Source organism: Podarcis tiliguerta, assembly GCF_965153285.1.
Source record: "Podarcis tiliguerta genome assembly, chromosome: 14".
Lineage (NCBI taxonomy): Eukaryota > Metazoa > Chordata > Lepidosauria > Squamata > Lacertidae > Podarcis > Podarcis tiliguerta.
The window spans coordinates 37595947-37616858 of NC_139547.1; the positions used below are offsets into that span (position 1 = coordinate 37595947).

At 44.6% G+C, this 20912-nt stretch overlaps 2 protein-coding genes across 4 annotated transcripts in view; one reads left to right on the forward strand and one right to left on the reverse strand.

Moving 5' to 3' along the window:
• IFT140 (intraflagellar transport 140) overlaps window positions 1-20912 on the reverse strand; it is an 87198-nt gene that overhangs the window by 6372 nt on the left and 59914 nt on the right. For 2 of the 3 annotated variants that reach the window (XM_083412488.1, XM_083412487.1), the window contains exons 19-29: window positions 9330-9507; window positions 7418-7608; window positions 6848-6943; window positions 6120-6252; window positions 5808-5951; window positions 4544-4672; window positions 3493-3675; window positions 2323-2529; window positions 1517-1729; window positions 1272-1438; window positions 596-737 (exon numbers count right to left, since the gene is read on the reverse strand). In XM_083412488.1, coding sequence (XP_083268614.1) covers window positions 596-737; window positions 1272-1438; window positions 1517-1729; window positions 2323-2529; window positions 3493-3675; window positions 4544-4672; window positions 5808-5951; window positions 6120-6252; window positions 6848-6943; window positions 7418-7608; window positions 9330-9507 — 1783 coding nt within the window. Of the gene's footprint in view, window positions 1-595; window positions 738-1271; window positions 1439-1512; window positions 1730-2322; window positions 2530-3492; window positions 3676-4543; window positions 4673-5807; window positions 5952-6119; window positions 6253-6847; window positions 6944-7417; window positions 7609-9329; window positions 9508-20912 lie in introns of all 3 variants that reach the window. The other variant, XM_083412486.1, reaches the window with a different exon arrangement.
• Window positions 16712-20912, forward strand: part of TMEM204 (transmembrane protein 204) — a 34278-nt gene continuing 30077 nt past the window's right edge. The window contains exon 1 of the mRNA XM_083412494.1: window positions 16712-17901. Within this exon, the coding sequence (XP_083268620.1) occupies window positions 17622-17901 (280 nt within the window). The 5' untranslated portion in view covers window positions 16712-17621. The remainder of the gene's footprint in view (window positions 17902-20912) is intronic.

Genomic DNA, 20912 nt, shown 5'->3' on the forward strand with positions numbered 1-20912 from the left:
ACACTTCCTGCTCTTAGCAAATGAATCATTGCATCTCCAGATGGTTCAACACAATTGTTTCCTCTGCTTGTCTGTGGCTCCCCCCTTCCTCCCCGCACACCAGGTGTTGGTAAGAGCAAAGAAAGATCCCCTGATGATAATGTTTATAAATTATATTTGGAACTGCCACCTCCTGCCATCCAACTGTATAATAATCTTATTCAGGACTGGTTTAGACATTACACTTCTAGTGAGCTATTTTCCATTTGTGCTTCTGAGAGCTGACCTACACATTCCTAAAAGAATCACTGGAGTAAGTGGAAGATCTGCATGCCTGAATATTCCCCATTCTCACAGGTAGAAAACTAGTACTTGAGGGAAGGGCTGCTCCCTGACATTCTAGCTCTCTGTGTGTAGGGAGTTCTAAAAATACATGCAAGAAAGAATTCAATTATGCTTCTGTTGTATTTTGCATACACCACATATTATCTGTGGTGATACAATCTCACAAGAACAACACTTGTGTGGTGCTGAATATTTTGAATGGGTCTGCCCATGTCTTATCAAGGAGGCTTGTCTCTATTGAAAGACCCTTGAAAGAGCTTGGACCACTCACCATCTGGAATTCTTGGACCTGTAGGTGGTGTTCTACCAGGAAGCCGAGAACATCTCCCAGGCGGATGGCACTGTCGATGTCTGGCTCACCCAGGAGTAGCTCACACTGCCTTACTGCCTCCTTGGGATCCTCTGAATAAAGCCTAGGAAGGGGAAACATCAGACACTAAGTGCTACGGGAGAAAAGCTTTTGTTATATCATTTGCCTCTTAGTGGAAAAACTGTTTGATGCCTATCAGGTATAGAAATCTAAATTCATGCATGCTCCAAGCACTAGTATTTCCTTTCTCCCTGAATATTTTAGAAGGGACTAAGGAAAGAGCAGAAAGCATAGACTGCAGGCGAGTTGAAGCTCCAAGAAGCACACAAGTTTCCATCCCCACTCACAAATAGCAGAGTTTTCATCATACACTGCCAAGACTCTGCCCCCACCCTTCACCAGGAATAAGAGCAGGATTGTGTACAGTTCCGATAGGCTGGCTGCTGTGTCAGTCGCAAAGCCAGCCTGAAGCAGACATAGTGGGAGGGGGAACCATCCCGAGAGTCTAGTGAGTGTCCAGCTTATCATTCACAACCTCTTTCCGATTGCGCCTCCTGAACTGCAGAAGTTCAGGATGCTTTTGACAAAGACTGTGCAGCATTCCCAATGCACAGAAATCTTAGCTGTTCCCTCTCACCTCCGGGCCTGAATGAATCTCTTCACCAGGGCCATCTTGCTGTGGAGGAGTGCAAGTTTGCTCTCTTGCTCAACGGGGCTGCGTGTCTTCGCCTTTGACAAGCATTTGTACGCCTCAGTTAGAGCTCCCAGTGCCTTCTCATAGTTCTGGTACTCATCCACCTCTACCTGCAGAGAAAGTAAATGGGATGAACTTCACTTTCTCTTGTGCAACCCAAACTCTGTATCTGAGAAACACCTACGCACCTGAGCACAAGCATCGTAGAAACCAGCTAAGAGGTCAAGAGCCCTCCCTTTGGTGTAAAAGCTGATGATGTTCTTCATAATCTCCGGGTCCTTGCGCCAGTCCAGGGACTGGAGATAGTTGGCAGCCATGATGTAAATCTCTCTCTGTCTGGAGACACCAGCAAAGAACACAATCTTCTCTGTGTCTCCCGATTTGAGCAGGGCTCTCATTGCCTGCAAATGAAGGGGCAGAGCTGGTTAGGCTTGCATTTGTCTGTGGCAAACAGCAGCAGCAAACCAGGCAGAGCTAGGAAAGAAAGACCTGCAGAATTGCATGTTTCAGTCTAAAGTTAAGGACCCCACAAAAAATTCCCATCCCCACACTCTTAGGCCGAAGACAATCAGTACACAGGGTTTTTATCTGTGATAACTAGCACCTTAAATTAAGATAAGCTAACAGGAAGCAAGTGCAGAAGATCAAGGACTGGGAGTAATATGTTCCTGCCACCTCATTCCTAAGGTGACAGACTGCAACATTCTGGATTATACTGTACATTACAGAAAACAAAAAAGCATGGGTGACAGGGAGGAGAGGTTGTCCAAGCTCCAGGTTCAGAGGTGGTAACATTTGCTGGAGAACAACAGGCCTCTCTTTCCTTCTTGCCCAGTTTGTGGGCTTCCCAAAGGCATCTTCCTAGGTCCTTCTCTGGTAACTTCACCAGCCGAAGTTAATAAAAGGTGCCCTTGGCCACCAGTGCTCAGACTTCCAGAAACCTTTTACTAGCATCAGCTCCTGCCAGCAGCCACAGCAGTGCAGCACAACTTGCCTTCAGCTTGTTCCCCGACTGCGTGTACTTCTTAGTGGCCATGTGGTAATTGCCCTGCCGCATGCAGCAATCGGCAATTTGCTCCAGAAGTTCCCGTCGCAAGTCCTCTGGGACCTCTTTGGAGTCCTTTGAAATGGTCATCTTCTCAGCCATCTCCTCGGTGATGGTCAGATTCTGTGTCAGACAAAGCTGGAGAGCATCGTGGTACTGCAAGAGAGAACAAACAGAGTAAGATCTTGCAAGGTGAGGGGAGGTGGAGAGGGAGAGGGAGGGAAGGAAGGAGGACAATATAATTTGCCAAGCCCAAGCCCTAGGATGAGAGCATCTTTTGAAGAGCACTTGCTAACTCTGAGGCTGAGCTCTCTTTTTTTGGAATGTGCAGTGCTTCAAATGTGATTCCTAGCAACACAATGGAAAATAAGACATCACTGAAAGAGTAACCAAAGGGCTCAAGCCAAGCCATTACAAGCTTCAGGGTGTTAGGGCCGAAAAGAAACATGATAGGAATGCACCAAGGCTCAATGCTGGGGGGGGCGGGGAGTGGAGAGAGGGAGGGAGATGGGAGTCAGATAAACTGTTTTAGCCACAAAATGGGCACTGCAGATTATCCTATATCATGACATCAAAGGTCATCAACCTTGGGTCCTCTGACATTGTTGGATTCCCCCAGCCAGTCAAGGATGACGGGAGTTGCAGTCCAGTAACATCTGGGGAACCAAAGTTGAATAGCACAGTTCTAGGCAACTTGCAATCTGAAGGGGTGTTCAGAAGTTCACTCAACAATTATGTCTGGCACTTTTTGGACACCTTTTGGGTCCTCAATCTCTTCCTTAAGAAAATGGAAGACACATTATTTCCTCTGCCCAGATACACAAGGCATTTAAAGGGATTCTGTCCTGTGTTATTGTGATAGGATTCAAGGCTGAAAAGGGTAGCTATCAATTTATGATCCCAATAAATTTCTAATTTGCCCTCCCCAAATCCTATTATACTTGAACCATTCTGCTTGCCAAATAAAGTTTTGTCCAAAGACCATGCAAAGCTTTAGTCCAGAGGAGATTTTGAGAATGTTTCCTAAAAATGGTGGTTTACGGATTGCAAGGTCAAGAACTGAGGGCATAGAGGACAAGGTTGTCATTTGCAGAATGAAATGTCATATATACAGGTTACCTTTTTGGCAGCTAGCAAGAGTTCAACGGCCTTCTCGTACTGGGCATGTTCAATGAAGAAGTCAGAGCAACGAGCCAGCAGGGCTGGGTCCGACTTCTCGTCCAAATCGTCAGCAATGAGCTGCAGGGCTCCAAACTGCTCTGTGGCAAAGGCCAGCTCCAGAGCCTTGGACAAGTGTCCTGCCTGTCAAAGGAGACACAAGGCTTTAGCTTCCAGATTTTTGTTATTCTTTATAATCCACTTTGGAGAAGATTTCTTCACAGCGTAGTAAACACACATATATATGCATACTGAGCATACAACAATATAAAGACAAGGTGCTTGGACCGCTCCTGGCAACTGCTAGGTATGCCTCTATTATTGCCTCCCTGTGAGATGGGGTGGTTCCTGTCTGCTTGAAGGAAGCAGTGATAAAACCACTTAAGAATCCTTCCCTGGATTTTGAAAATCTAAGTAACTACCAGCCAGTTGCTAATCTCCCCTTTTTGGGCAAGGTTCTTGAGTGGATGCTTGCACACCAGAGCCAGGAAATTGATTTTCTAGATCCATTGCAATCAGGGTTTAGGCCCAGTTTTGGCACATAAAACTGCTTTGGTATGATGTCCTCTGTTGGGAGAGGCACAGGGGAAATGTGTCTTGGTTAACTGTCCTCAACCTTTTAAACATGTCTGTGGTAGGGAAATTATTGGTTTGTTTTTGTTTTATTACTTTGTGTTCTCATTTTGTATTTTTATGATGTGAACTTCGCCGTGATCTTGAAGTGCAGTACACAAGTTTAATGGACAACAACACCACACAGTTTTAAAACAGCCATCATCACACAGTGTGACTATGAAAACAGCATATAACTTGAATTAAAACAGCACCACAAAGCCACACACACAGATATATGAAAACACATGTTTTCAAGGCCCACTTAAAAATGAGCAAGTCCACACGGCCACTGCAGTACAGAAGCCTGCCGATCAGCCACCAGGAAAGAATTATGCCTCCCACAGTAGTATTCATTTGATTTGAGAAAGGGACTTCCCACAGAGACAGAAGGGCTTACCTTGTGATACAGCATCACTGCCCTGTCCATTTGTTCCCCCTTCCCTTCGTAATAGCGGGCTGCTTCTATCATGTCTTCTGGTGAGCTGAGAAGAGCCAGGTTCATCAGCTGGTCATCCAGATTGTTCTCCTACTCCAAAAATATTTACTGTATTAGTTATGGTTGGACCTCCCACGAGGCACGCTGAGGCAACCGCCTTAGGCAGCTGATGCTGAGAGATGGCAGCAGCAACAGTGCCTAGCTGTTCCTCCAGAGTTTCCAGCCATTGCCAAATGTTGCCACTTGGCCTCTCCTGGGTCCCTTAATCTGACTTTATAATCTCTGGCATGATGAAGGATGCTATCCTATCACCAGTGCTGAAGTCAGATTCAACTGCTATGCCAGCTGGCTTCTGGCAATGTAACTGGGGAGGTGCCATCTTGCCCTTCACCTCAGGCAGCCAGTTATGACTCCTCTCTAGAACCTCCCTTCTCTGGGGTCCATTGCTAATGTCCACAGTTAAAACTGAGAATACAAGATGAAAACCAGAAACCAAAGCATCTCATAGTTCCCAATGTTATGCAATTCCTTTGAACTGGACAATTAAATTGCTTGTTTGCTATCTTAATTTCCATGTATTTGGAGTTCTAAAGAGCCAGGCAGTTAAGAAATTTTAAATAATATTTATTCATTTCATTGCTAGCTTTATTCTGTGAAAGGAACCCACAGAGGTTCCCGGGTGGTCTCCTTTCTAGGCACTGACTTGCCCCCAGGACTGTTTAGCTTCAAGCAAGTGCCTTCAGACCAGACCCAGGAAATAATAGCAGCAGCTCTTATCAGTTTTAGCTTACGCAAACAGAATTCATTTGCGAGAAGACAAAGCACCCTTGTAACACTTTTGGTGCAAAGGACACATACATCTTCCTTCCAGGTTGTACCTCCACTGCCGGAAAATTGCCTTTGTTCACTACACAAACCTCAAACTTGGAAAAAGGCGATTCTCCGGCCTGCTGACACTACTGATACTTTAATCAAAAAAGTATGGAAGAATGTTGATGACATCACATTTCCATGACTTCTTTCTAGAATCCTCAGGTTGAATGTGCTGAATAGCATCCACAACACAGGGACAATAACAACTAGCAGGAATTTGTACTTGAGAATCTCTTTGCGTTTTTTGGCCCTTGTGGCTGGCTTTTCCCATTATTGCCACAGCTGTGAGTCAAAGGGCTCTCTACGGTTTCATTTGGAAACTGATGTGATGGTGTGTAAATGCTGCATGTACCTTGCACAACCGAATAGCGTTGTTAAAAGCTTGTGCTCTGGTGTAGAAGTGCACAGCCTGGCTGATGTCATCATTGCTCTCATAATGACGGGCGACGTGATATGAAGCTGCCCAGTTCCCTGTTGCATTTGCTATTTCCGCTGCCTGAAATGAAAGGAGGGAGAAGAAAAACCATTATACTTACTGCCCAGGTTAAAGCATCAAATGGCCGCCAGTGCTAGAGAACTCACAGAAAGGAAGCTTAATAGTACTGAAAAAATGTATATACTGCCTTTCCTTTCTAGATGGAATAGTGAAGTGGTTCAAGCTTACCTTCTGGGTGTTACCCAGGAAACAGTGAATACGGACCATGGAAAAATAATCCTGAGCCAGTTCGTAGTATTTTAAAGCCGCATCCATGTCTGCCTGACCTTCCAGATACTGGGCCCACCACTTCCACAAGCCTCTGGAAAACAGAGAAAGGATGACTCAATTAACTGATTAAACAGTGTGTCCTACTAGATGCAAAACACAACACAGCTAGAGCACTAGGTTTGCAACAAAACAAGTGCTATGGCTTCTGCACAGAGGGTGCACAATCTAGATGTGAGGGACAAGACAGGGTGGAGATGTCACGAGTCTGAAAAGGAGCCCCGAGGATGCTTCAGCCAAGATATAGCCACTCTAGAATGCCAATGCAATAAGGCTGACCAAGTACAAGTGACTTATGATCACAGCCTCTGAAACAGAAGCCACTGGGATCTCATGTGGAGGTTTTTAAGCAGAGGCTGGATGGCCATCTGTCATGGATGCTTTAGCTGAGATTCCTGCATTACATGGGGTTGGACTAAATGACCCCCAAGTTCTCTTCCAACTCTACAATTCTATGATTTATATTCATTTGACAGCAGGCTGGGAAGGAGAGGGCAGAACTACCAAAATATCTTTGTCTGGCCAGCAAATAAGACCAGAATGATCTTGCCCTCTCTACTTCAGTCATAGGGCAACTGGCAGCTGGAGCAGAGTTCAGTCTGGCATGGAGGCATCACACAAACACTCACTTATCTTTCATCTTGTTGACGTAAGACTCCAAGGCCTGTAGATCTTCTGAAAGCATTCGAGGAACCTCAAACTTGTGTGTCTCCGACTTCTCATAGCTGTGCAGGAAAACAGCATGTTTTCATTAGGTTTTCAGGGCCTAGGTTTTCAGGACTGGGAAAGTGGCACTGCTATGCACTGTCCTACTTATATCAAGAACAGCAAGAACATGAAGCAGGTGTATTAACTGAAAAATTTGGCTACTAGGTGTTCGTATGCCAACAAAATCGTATCACGACTAGGAATAGGATGCTGATACAGCTCGGACTGCTCTAACAGCAATCCTTTGCAGACACCCATAGAACTGGAGATTGCATCCAACACGGTCATTTCCCCCTCCATTCCTCTTCCCTGGAGCACCATCATGCACCCTCAAAATTGGCTTAAGAGGATTTGGGGTATCCACCAGAACAGGGTGTTTTTTTGGGGGGGTGCAAGGAGAGGAGAAGAATGGGAAGTCCTGTTGTGTGAGCTGAGCCCTCTGTGCACAGAGTTGGATACAACTTTGGGTTGGGACTCAAATTAATACTTACTAGGTCAGTGCAAGATTGCGCTCGGCTATGGCTTCCAGGTGCTTTGCATAACTGTAGTAGGTAGTGCGCAGGTGGACGCGGTCGTGAACCTCGGCTACTTCTATGGCTTTGTCCCACTGATCTGAGGCCTGGTAGAACTTGTTCAAAAGGTCATAGCGCTTGCACTGCTTATACAGTTGCTCAGCATCTTCCTGGAATGGAGAACAGACAGCTAAAGAATGAAGAGTGCTTTGGAAATTATGCAATTTTTATATGCATGCGCATCTACTTTGTACAAAAAAGAAAATGGGAATACAAAAGACAAAAATGCAACAATGAGAAATCAATTAAACAAAATCTGGATACACGAGAGGTGAGTGATTCAGAACGACAAAAAGTGCATTGCGCAAACAATATAATAATTATCTGATGAAAAGCAAACTAATGTGGGTGATAAAAAAAGAAAACGAGTATTTGGCCAATAAAAATGTAAGCGATAAGGAACAATAAGTCCACTAATCATTATCCAAAGTGTTTAGTAGAAAATAATACATTTAGTTATGTAAAGAGTGTGTCTTTTTGACGTGTCTTTTTGAATTTCTAAGTTTAAAAATGGGAATCACAATGTTGCAATTTTGAGCATTGTGAACCCCCCTGATATTTAGAAGACTGAGAGGAAGTAAAGTTTCAAATAAATAAATATGATATGGTACCCACACCATAAGTGATGAAAAGTACTCAACTAGCCAACCCCCAGCCCCAAATCTATAATGCAGCTGAACAAGTGAGCTGTCATTTGTAAATTACTAATAATTTTTATATTGTGTTTCTCATGAACTACAGGCAGGTTGAGAGAGCAAAAAATACTGATCACATTTTTGCCATTTTCATTTTCCAGTTGGACTGTCCAGGCCCAGGCAGAGGAAAGCAGTTTGTCACGCTCCAGATTGCTCTCTGGTGTACAACAAACGCATTCCTCGTGATTCAGTTGGAGTGTAATGAAAATGACCTATTTTTTTTCAAACTGTGTTAAAGCTAGAAATATGAGAGAATTTTGCAATGCTGCCCTAAGAAGATTGGACTAAATGTATACATAACAAAATAAGAGCAATAATGTGCAATTTTGAGACAGGCAACAACGTACTTCCAATATTGAGTAGTAGCAAGGGTTAATTAAAAAAAAAGGAATTTGAAGAACTAATTGAGCCCACAAAGCCCAGAATAGAAGCATTATGACTGAGACAGGATGTTTAAATAAAAATAAGGAAAACGCTAAGCAATCCGACCTCTAGGTCACTTGGTGAGGGAGGCGGCCTCCGCATGCTCCAGTCCAACAGGCTGAAAAAGTCTTGGCAATCTCTGAAGCAATTCCCCAGTAGAAATAAATGGAGGCTTGGGAAATGCTGTCACTCTAGAGCAGACTTTGGACTTTTAGCAAAGTGTGAAAACTACTTTGTGGGTGTGGGTGAAGTTATCAGACAAAGATCAAAGCAATAGACAGGACATAGCAAGTGTGGAGGAAGAGAGTGGGCAGCATTTGCTCTCAGCTGTCAAATAGAGCTTCTCTTCCAAAGGCAAGTTTGCAGCACCTTTAAAGTTTACTTTTGGTATTAAACAGAGGTGGCTATGGATTTAAGCTGGACGGTCACATTTGCTGTTGACCAATTACCCAAGGGCTGCATGCCAGCAGAAGGTCAGGGGAAAGCAAAGCGGGTGCAAGAGGTCCCGATCTGTTTTAACTGTGCAGCCTGAGTTTCCCAGGATGACACATAATCCTGCCCCAAAATAATGGCAGTCTGGAAGTGTCTTTAGTCATCTTTTCAAAGTGCCTGGTTTTTTTCTGCTCCAACACAATTTGGGAACCGCTCATGCTCTCCAAATGGCTTACTATGAAATGAAAGAGGGTTGCTTTGAGAAAAGACACCTGACCTACCAGCATACCCAGCTGAATTGCCAACATGGCTACCCTGGCTTCCAGCTCTGGCTCTTGCTCAGCCTCCCGCAGTGCCTTGGCTCCTCTAGCATGGCCCATATTCCCCAGGCAAACTCTGGCAACATCCAGCCTTTGTGTCTTCACACACATGCGGGCCATGTTCTCCCAGACGGATTCACTGCAGGAAACAAGAAGGGGTGAGATGCTGAGAGTTGTATTTTGCAAAGGAGGAACCAATCTTGGGAAGACACTGGGGCAGCTGAACATGCCCTCATACCAGTCCTGAATGATTTATGAGTGCATCACCCAGGCCTATTGTTGAAGCTGCTCAGTTGAGGCACAGAGAGGTTTCTGGTGACTAAGTAGCTGGCATTGCCACAATGTGTGAACCTGAACTTACATGTGCACCGCCAGCACATATACACACATATACACACTGCTGAGAGGTTTAGGATTTTTTGCTAGAGTTATGACATGTACTTGTTATGGTTGCACATTAACCCTTAATCTTATGCCCACAAGAAACTCTCACACAAAGAAACAAATAAAACTTGGTTTATTATATAAAATAGGAGGGATAAAATATATAAAACTGCTGCTTGGACAGCAAAGTTACAGTCTAAGCAGGTAGCAAATTACAATACATACACACTTGGATTAAACAGTAGAAGATTCCCAAACTATTGTAAAGGCCTATGGAAGCATGGCATGAGAATCTTGCCATAAACCCACACTAGAAAGAGGGAGGTGGGGAAGGAAAGTATGGCTGTCCTTAAAGCAAGGCAGAGTATGTCGAGTCTTAGGGGAGGAATCACTGGGTTAAGTGCTGTCCTTTTGGAAATGTGAGAGCTACCTAACCTTTGAATTTAGCTTTTTAAAATACATTTTTGCCAAGGCATACAAGTAAGGGGGGCAGCTGTGAAATGAGTGATTCCTACAATTTCTATACTTTTCCCTGGAATTTCCTGCTTAATTCTCACCTTGTCCATCTTAGTGAAAAATGGCTAAAGCTGGCCATCTTATTTGCTTAACAAGTGGGTGAAAGACTTTGATAGCAAGCAATTATCTGAACCAAGGCACCTCTGCCTTTACATCACGTTAGCATTGTGTGGATGGATCATTCTGAGAAGCTGAGTATTCTGTACTTAGCAACTAAATTTGCGAATGTTAATCTTTTAAGTCAGATGTGGGTGAACTCAGAATATGCCCAAATGCCTTTCAGCAGGGGGCTGCAATCAGTCTTTTTCCAAAGTCACCGAAGCTAATCATGGAGGGGCTCATATTGTATGGGAGTTACGTCAATCCTATGCTCATGCCATGATCCACAGAGATAAACCATATCATAAATTCAGATTAACACACACCTCCTTACAGCATCCCCTTTCCAGGCTTGTGCAGCGGCAACGGAGGAGGCTTTAGCTCCCCAAATATTTTTTTGCAAGGTGCAGGGCCACCCCCTGCTGCCAGCGGGCACCCTCCACATGTCCCAGCCCCAGCCTCTGCCCAGCAGCCCAGAAGTCAGGAGGCGGCTTGGACAAATGTGGAGGGCAATCTCCATGCTTGCTCATCCCAGCCGCAGCTCAGCTCCCTGGCTGTGGCTGGGCCATGCAAGCACAGAGCCCTCCGCGCGTCCCACCCCTGCATGGTGCATGCCATGACGCATCACATGACAGCACCCCCTCAATGGGGGGGGGCAAGTTGATGCCCCTGGCTTCAAGCTGGACTGTTGCAGCAACAGTGTGACCACACCTCCACCTAAAGTTAAGTACCCCCTTGCTTGTCGGAGTGCATGCAAGTAACCTGTAACTTCTCCTACATGGAAGTTGTTGCTGTGTCTGCCTCTTCAAGCCCCTCCTGGTCCTTGGAGACAGTGGCAGAGAGGATGGAGGGGATTCTACTGGCCCAGTCATCTCAGGAACAGTCTGCTCCTGGCATGTCCTGCACCTCCTCCCCTGTCTCCAACTGCTTGGCCTCTTCCCCTTCCTTCAGCCACGGGGGTTTTGTGCCTCATGGGAGACACAAAACCCCACAAATTGTTGACCCCTTCTCCTGGATCAGTCTCAGAGCCCCCTGCCTCTGCCACACACACCTCAGAGCCCTGCCATCCCCGACACTAGATGGCATTTTGATTGAATCAGGTTGGCAGACCGAAACATCACTTTGGCATGATTTTGCCTGTTTTTTGACACTGCTTTGACTGCCACTCGAGATATCATTGCCAAACTAGGCATGAGGGTTCCCAAAGTTTGGGCGAGGGTCATCTTTGATGTTTGAATGCCAGAAACCATTCTGAATCAAAACATGTATTGCAAAATTCAAAGAATAATTGTATTGCAGTCTCTGCATTCATCCAGGGAAGTGTAAATCAAGTTGGTTCACTAAAAATGCAGACTGATCCTTAAGCATCTCTGCTCTTCAGAAAATGCAATTAAGATGGCAAACTAAAGGAATTAGAAGGAATGTTAATGGACAGAAGGCACAGACCTATTATCTTTAAAAAAGTCTCATGGAATCTCTCTCTTGAAGGCTGCTGTTTGTGTCAGTGCAGTCTATCAAAGGCCACTTCTTTTCCTGCTGAATATTAAGCTCAGCACCCCAAACAAAACAGAGCAAAAGTAAAATAACAACCAACTCAGCCCCCCACAGCAGACTCTGAGAATTTCCTGAGTTTATCTTTGGAATGCTACCTCACATCTGCACTTCATCAGCTAGAGCAAGAGGTCCTAACAAAGACCAGATGCAGCAAGGGGAGAAGTGATGGATTACAATATTTCTCCCCTCATTTAAAGGGGCACATCCTCAGTTTTCCACCTGTAAAATGGGAACGCAAGCTGCCCGCTTCATAGAGTTGTGAGTATAAAAGCAAAACATGCATTTTAAAAATGTTATGAAATTATACATTTAATTATACCAATTCCAGACTCGGATGTTTTCTTGTCATTTGCTCCCCCCCCCCCCAACACACACTTTATTTGTATTTCATTCATTCGAATCAAAAGGACAGAGCATCAACTAGAAGAAGTAATGTGGGACAATTCTGCTGAAAACAGAAACTGGAGTGAAAATTGATGATGTTTGATTATTTGTCCCATGTCCAGAATGAAAATTAAACCAGCAAACACAGCCAGTATTGCTACGGTTGCTGCTTTTAGCCCACAAATGATGCATAATTGATTATGTTTTCCCCTATTTAAACTGTGTTTCCTCTGCATTGAAATGGATGGGGTGGAATAACATAATGGCAACATAATCTATGTCATTAATTAACTAAATTACAGAAGTTTTGCCATAGCAAACAGCATGACAAATAATATGGATTTTGGAGGGAAATGAACTGCAGTGGAATGGAAACAGTGCTGCATGTAAAAAACAAAGAGTGGAATGGAAAATGATGCCTTCTTACATTCCTATCTAGAAGTATAGGATATATTGCACCTTGTTCACAAAATCTATCACTGATGTGATTGAGATGCTTTTCAGAATAGCAAGTGGACTAAAGACTGAAAAAAGGGGCATTCTGAATTACCTTGCGGAACAGCAACTCTCATAAGGCTTAAACGTTATCTAAAACTGAGAACATTGCAGTACCTTAGTGACATATACAAGTCACAAAAACAAAGTATGTAAAAATGGACAATCAACTTCACCACTAGATGTGGGAACTAAAAAATATGACCTAATTTTGCAAGGGCTATGATTGAGCATCCTTTCTTCAAATCAATAAATCTTCAACTGTCCAACGGAACATATGCAGTTGTCTTATGCCAAGTCAGGCCATTGGTCCACCCAGATATACCACTGAGCTACAGCCCTTCTTGTTATGGACCTTGCAAGAGAAAGACACCTGCTCAACAGAAGGCAGCAATGCCATGTTAACACTGCGAAAGTCACTTCCCATTGAATTGAAATAAATGAGGATAGCTTTGCTGCGGGTGGGGGAAGGAGAAAATTTTATCTTTTGCAGGACAAATATGCTCCAACAGATTAGTGCACAGCCTCCAATAGCACAGAAGAACATAATATTAAAGTGTGGGGGGGGGGAGAGAGAACTGGCAACTGGTGGGGGATTAAAAAATGATGGGGTAAAGGGGTGGGTGTGTGTGACATGCTTGACAGTGATGTAACTGAGCTAACACTCAGCCACACTGATAGAAGTAGGAAGCCAAGGACTGGCATTTACCAGCAAGCTGGGTTAGTGACTTGAATGGTAATAAAACACCGATTCTCCATGCAACAGGAGCACGTGATGGGCTGGCTTTGTCTGGGTGACAGCTGCAAACAACTCCACAAACCCCAGGAAAACCACAGTATACGTAAATGCCTGATGACTAATTTCAGCTTTCTCATTGGAAAAAAGCAACAACACAACACTGAATGTGAAGAACCCTAATGTGGAACAGTACAAACAACTTTGTCCCCTCTACCCAGCCCCACCTGCTTCCCTCCCCAGGAGGAGACAGGAACTAGAGAAGGAAAAGTATCATCCTGTCAGGTCCCCATCAGGATGGGAGCCATATTGAAGAACTATATAACTGAAATGGACCTCAAGATTTCCTGAGTTAAAAAAACACACCCTAGGCCGGGGCCAGGAAGAGGGCAAAGCACTATTCCCAGCTGGCTCATACTTCTCCCTCCCGCTTCCACTTTCAGAAGTAGAAACAGAAGGATGCCCAAGTCCCCAGAAACACCTTCCGCTCTGGGTTCCTCTACGGTTTGCTTCAAGCACACAAATGACAGCTGGAAATTATATGGAGGGGCCTCTGTACAGCTTACTTCCATTTCTGGCGCATGTCACCAAACTCCTGCTGTACACTGGCTTCAGGGTGAAGTTTCTGCACGATACCTAGAATAACAGGTAATAATTCCCTTAGGTTGTGCATTTGGAAAAAGCCCAGTCTTATAATGGGTTTATTTGCTGTTCACCCATGTATTTTAGCATTGCAGGAGCAAGAGCAAAGCAGATACCAAGTTATATTGGTTTTAGCTATCATGACATCCTGCAGAGAATCCTCATAGCTGTAGTTTGGTGCGGGTGCAGATCTCTGTTAGAGATCCCAAACGAGGCAGAATTTGTTGATGAAACAAATGACAGTTAAACGAATTCAGTTCTGTTGCGCAGTAAAGGTAAAGGTACCCCTGCCCGTATGGGCCAGTCGTGACCGACTCTAGGGTTGTGCGCTCATCTCGCTCAAGAGGCCGGGAGCCGGCGCCGTCCAAAGACACTTCCGGGTCACGTGGCCAGCGTGACGAAGCTGCAACTGGCGAGCCAGCACCAGTGCCGCACACGGAAACGGCGTTTACCTTCCCGCTATAAAGCGGTACCTATTTATCTACTTGCACTTAGGGGTGCTTTCGAACTGCTAGGTGGGCAGGAGCTGGGACCGAACGACGGGAGCTCACCCCGCCGCGGGGATTCGAACCGCCGACCTTACGACCAGCAAGTCCTAGGCACTGAGGTTTTACCCACAGCGCCACCCGCGTCCCCTTCTGTTGCGCAGACATCACCCCCTTCCCAGTCCATTCTACTGTCTACATATGTATGATTATTTTTTATAAAAGAAAAAGATGGATATAAGCATGTGTTGTTTCCCAAAGAAAGCCAAGAACATCTGCAACTTGGGCTTAAAAAGATGTAATCATCACACATGTTTGGATTTAGTGCAGGCTACAACTAACACAAAAATTATGCAAAAAAGGAAGAAAGACACAGAGGGTTGTATCCAATGCTAGCCCTACTATTGAAATTAATGGGCCTACCTAACTTAGTTTCATTAATTTCAGTAGGCCTGCTCTGAGAATAACTGAGATAGCTACAACCTTGAATATTCAAAAACTAAAAAAAAAGCAAAACACATACTGATTTCAAGCTACAGTTACCTGCTAGTCTTATTTTAACATTCTTGTAGTTTGGTGGGGGGTGGGGGAGACAGGTCTGTGACCCTCCAGATATTGCTCCAGATCTCCCACGGATCTCAAACCCTTGGTAAATTAAGAACTTTCCCTGCATGTCAAAACAGGCTCTGGTAAATTGAGCAGACAAGACCAATATTGTGCCCAATGGTAAAGAAGGTGGTTACTGCATGTGCTATAGAGGAAAGTTAGGGGCAGATGGGGCTTATCAACCTGGGAAGGTAGCCCATCTGGAAGAAACACTTTGATTCTAAACGTCCGCTGCCTTGAGGGATTATCTTCAGGAGAAGAGAAGGCTAAGGAGTAAACCCTACACAAATCCAGAGTGTCAAATGTATTGCTGTACTTTCCTCTGGACCACATGAGAGATGCCAAGAAGTGGGTATTGTTGTCTGGGCAGCCTGGGACCTCCACACACACTGCCTAGGCTTGCACTCCAAGAAGGTCACTTCGGTGCTGTTAAGGCAGCATTTTGATTTCACCCCTGTAAATGTACTCCATTGTCTCTTGAGACTGATGAATGCCATCATCTCTAAACATTAAGCCATGTTGGCTGGGGACGATGGGAGTTGGAGTCCAGCAGTATCTGGAGGGCAACAGATTGTCCACCACTGATTTAGTTTTACCACTATATTAGGAACTGTGTATAGAGATATGATATGAATGAGGAGCACAAGTTGCACCTTTATTTATTTATTGCTCCAATTGCCAGGTGTGTGTTTTTTACTGGATACTTCTTCCACTGTTTGATATTATTCATATACATTTCTGCTTTTGTTCTTTTTACATCTGCTGTCTGTTTTTACGAGCATTTTACTGCTTTTTACTATAGTTTTATTTTGAGCGAATACTTTCAGGTCATTAGCTGTTTTCAATTTTTTATGTGAAAGGCATATTTTAAAGTAAAATTAGCTTTTGCAAATAAAGGCAAGAGCTGTAGTAAAACGCACACACGCGCACACACACACACACACACACACACAATGGGGAAAGAGTTGCTTGACTGTCCTTAACACTCATCAACATGACCAATTTTTGTCCTGCAAATGGAATTACTCTCATAAAGTGCACATCAGCATGATGCGATGCTAAATTTGTCTTTGGAAGACAGATACTGCAAGAGAAACTCCCAAGTGACAATTTCCCCACACATACTTTTGGTTATTTTTCCTGTCAGTAAGCAATTTTAAAAAAAATAAATCTCCAAACTTCTTGCTTTCATTGCCAGGATCTGAGAGTTTGATTTTTAATTTTGCTTGGGAAGAGGCCCAGATAACTCTAGTCCCTGAAAAGCCTTGATTTTCCCAGTCGGGTTTCATAATTGGCTCAAGCCCCAACAGCTGAATCTGGCACATAAAAGGACCTGTAAAACTAATCCTACTAACACAATATCACTGAACTGGTTACATTTTTCTGGGAAGCAAAGGAAGAGAGAGGGAGGAGAATACTGGAATGAAGGGGGAGGCTTATGGGGGGAGGGCAGGGGAGAGAGAGAGAGATTGGAACTTTAGAAGTCTCCCTTAGTCTTTTTCCTTTCAGGAAACACATCCTGTTCACATCTGACTGCTGTGGCAGTGGCTCTGTTTGTTGCAGCCGGCTACGCCCTGAGGCTCACCAAAAACAGCCACAAAAACAACCATTTCCTCTCCATTGAGAGATAGGAGGAAAAAACTTCCTTGCAGCAGAGGTTCTGCTATCCTGCTTCTACCTCACACAGCCCTGACATTCGCAGAAGAACAGGGGCAGCAGAACAGATTTCCTTGGAATACACCAGCTTTCCAGGGCTCCTTGGGGAATTAGTGTTGAATTTTTCCTCAGAATTTGTCTTGGTGTTAAGAATGAATTTCTACTGCGTCTGTGGGATGCTCTGAGTTTGGGGCAGCTGTGCAACGATTTAAGAGCTCTTGCTGCCTAACTCCTATGCAGATCTTAGTCTCCTCTCACAGCTGTGTTCCAGAAGGTTGAGGCACCCGGCACCGTTTGCAGGCATTTTAGCCTCAACTGTCCAAGAACGCAGCACTTCCTACATCAACATTTTGCAAGTTGGTTCCAGAAAGAATGCACCTCATCTTTCAGCTCTTCACCAGCTTGGCTCTGCTCAAAGTGCAGGAAGGTGGATAAGGCACCACTTTGGAAGACCGAACTCTGGAAGCCTCGCTTCTGCTCGTTATATGGATTGCCCCTCTCTGCCTAGTCGCTCTTTGTGCAATCAGAAACCCCCCAGGAGCTGACTTTGAGAATGAATGGTGATGTTCTCTAGCCATTCATAACTTCATCCTGCGCCTGCCTCCCATCTGCAGCCCCAATTAAATGTACTGCAGCTGATCGGGACTCTTGGATCTTCTACAAAGAGAGGCTGCCAGCGGTTGATGACAGTCAGATATGACTGTCCAGAAGCTGGTAGCCACAGCTGTGTTGGTAGCTCTGGTCTCACTTATTCTCAACAACGCCGCTGCCTTTACCCCCAACTGGGTGTATCAGACCTTGGAGGATGGGCGAAAGCGCAGTGTGGGGCTGTGGAAGATGTGCTGGCTGGCAGAGAAGGGAAGAGGAGGTGCAGGCTCAGGTGCCAGGCATGGGCAAGGGGCAGAGCGTGAATGTGAATCCTTGGGCTGGGGTTCGGAGCCAGTTGGGTTCCAGGAATCTCGTAGCACTGTCAAACGTAAGTCTTGATTTTCGTCATCACTGTCTATCTTGTGTTATGTAGAGAGCACCTCTCGAGTCAGGTGTTGGCACTTGACACATGGGAAAACCTGACTTTGAAGGACAGCTCAGCCAGAAAAGGGCTGCACACCTCAGAGAGGTTGTGGGTTTCCAGCACCTCTTCAGTCTGAGCCCCAGTAAGTAAGAAAGAAACTAGAAGAGAAATAGAAAGCAAGTTTGGGTCATGACAATTGCACACCTGGTCTCTAGCAGGAGGTGCAAACTGGAAGTTTTGAGACACCATAAAAGTCAAACTCAAGTCTGTAACCAGGCCAAAGTGTGCACCTTTGTGGACAGGCACAACTCCAATGGGATGAGAAGCTCTCATTTGTGTCTTTGCTGTTCAATGCTTCATCTAGACCCTGCTGGTATACAATGAAGAAATGGCATAGGTAAAATTATAGCACAGAGGCAAGGAAGAAATGCAGACCTGCAGGCCCCGCGCTCAACCTTGAGTTAGAAATAAGGCCTCAGCAATGCCCAAAACAGGACTGAAGACTTCCTGCCAAAGTGGCATACATTTTCCCCTATTAAGGAAGCTAAGAGGGATGGGAAAGCAATTTTAGTCAGAAGCCTGATGTAAGGGAAAGGGTTAAGCAGCCTCATCCTGTGCCCAGGTCTCATGTTGCAGATTACAGCCTCCCTGGTTGCACCTTATTTTATTTTTTAAAAAGTAAAGAGAAAAACTACACATGACTTAGTGTCATGTGTGGTTTTACCCTTTGTTGTGTGATTTCCAGCTCACTAGGTGGCAATACTTTGCTAGGTGTGGAGAGGGACAGTAAGCATTCAGAGATGGTGGCAGGATGATATGACCAATTAAAATGCACCATACGAACTAGATACTGAGGCTGAGCCCCATGCCCCCAAATATTGAGGGGGCTAAAGCCCCCTCTGCCCCATATACTCGGCGCCATTTGATGCTTTTCACTTGCAATGTCAAGGAAGGCACCTGGGATCTTCTGGATGAAAAGCATGTGTCTACAGCCTCTTTCAAATAGCCTTCTCCAAACTCGGAAGGGGGATTCAGAATGGCTTGAGAAAATGTACTTCTCAGAAGCTGCTCTCTAACTCAGCTTCCTTGAGGTGCATCTAGGCTGTCAGTATTTTGTGGGAGGGATCCAAGCGCATACCTGGAAATTTAGGTTAGTGCAATTGAAAGAGATTGTAGTGTTCTGTTGCCCTTTGCAAACTGCCTTTTTGCTGTTCGGAAGATGGCTTGAAAATACACTGAAAAGTGTGAGATGAAAGAATGATTTACAGGATGATGTGTAAATGCTCCACAAGCAAATCAGGATGAATGTTCATTTTCATATAACTCTCCGCAAACAAATCAGAATGAATGTTCAGTGAAGATCAGATATATCCAAACCTCCTTGTAAGCTTAGTACTAGCAAATCAGGATAAACCTGCAATACAGTGGTACCTCGGGTTACATACGTTTCAGGTTACATACGCTTCAGGTTACACACTCTGCTAACCCAGAAATAGTGCTTCAGGTTAAGAAATTTGCTTCAGCATAAGAACAGAAATCGTGCTTTGGCGGCACGGCAGCAGCGGGAGACCCCACTAGCTAAAGTGGTGCTTCAGGTTAAGAACAGTTTCAGGTTAAGAACGGACCTCCGGAATGAATTAAGTACTTAACCCGAGGTACCACTGTAAATAGTTCATCTGGACACACCCTTATCTCAGGCAGGAGTGGGGAACTTTTGGTCCTCCAGTTGTTTCTGAACTACAGCTCTCATTCCCTGGTCACACTTGCTAGCACTGATGGGAGTTGTAGTTTGGCAACATCTGGAGCACCAAAAGTTCCCCACTCCTGCCTTATCTGACACAACACAATCAATTTGCCCATATTTTGCTCTTGTCAGTTAAGTTCTTATTCAATTGCTGTCACATATTGGTACCCATACGAGTCAGTATTCATCTCAAAATGTAAAATGGGCTTAAAAGTGGGACAAAAACAAGCCATACACGTCCCCTCCCAAACTGAACAAGTTATACCCACCCAGAAGTGTTATTGAGAAAGTGATGCCACTAAGAATTGCATTCAGTGAATGGAAAGTAAGCAAATCTAGTGAAGCAGGCTATGAAAGAGAAACAAAATTTTGCGTACTCTGCATTCCCCCCTCCCTTTCATAACTCTGCATCCAAAATAACTCAAATTCTGCTACAGGTAAAGCCGAATGATGTTATCAGAATAAGTTATACAAATCTGCATGCATTTGCTTTTTGTGCACACTGCATTCTCTCCATCTCCCTGAGTACTTGAAATCTGGCCCAGTCCTTTCCACTCCTGGCTTTTGAAATTTGACCAGATGTTTCCCACAAGTAAGCCATGAAGACTAGAAACTTAAGTTGGGACAGCAGCATGTGAAGGATGTTTGTCCCACCCTAGCGATGATACTGACAAAAATCCATCACACACCGCAATTAGTGATAGAAAGAAAGCTCTTGTTCTTAAGATGTCAAGTTCTGGGCCAAAAAAGCAATTGCTCGTGAGATGTGATTGTGGAATTAATTAAATCATGCAGCCCTGCAACTGACTCATGTTCCATTTCTGTTTTGTTCATGTAAATCTTACTAAACGGTTAAGACAAGATGGGGTGGGGGGAGGGATAAAACATGCTTTGTTTCTAATGCTGACACAGTTTGCAGAAGAAGTGGCAGAGGAAAAATGCAAATGGTATGAGAGTCTACCAGCTCCAGAGCTTCCAGAGACTTCTTCTAGGATATCCTCTTTCCCCCTCTTGCCTTCTCTGAAAAGGTGCTACCCCAACATCTCAGCCTGCTTGGTGACTGAGGAAACCACCCTCAGCAGATTCTCACAACAATTTTGCCTGTAGTCGGCTGCTTATTTATTTTTCCTGGCCCAGATTATATCTTAGTCCAAGATGAAGACATCATATGAGATGCTCACAGAGGGGCACTCCCCTTGACACTTCATCAAGAGCCAATCAGTTAAATGCC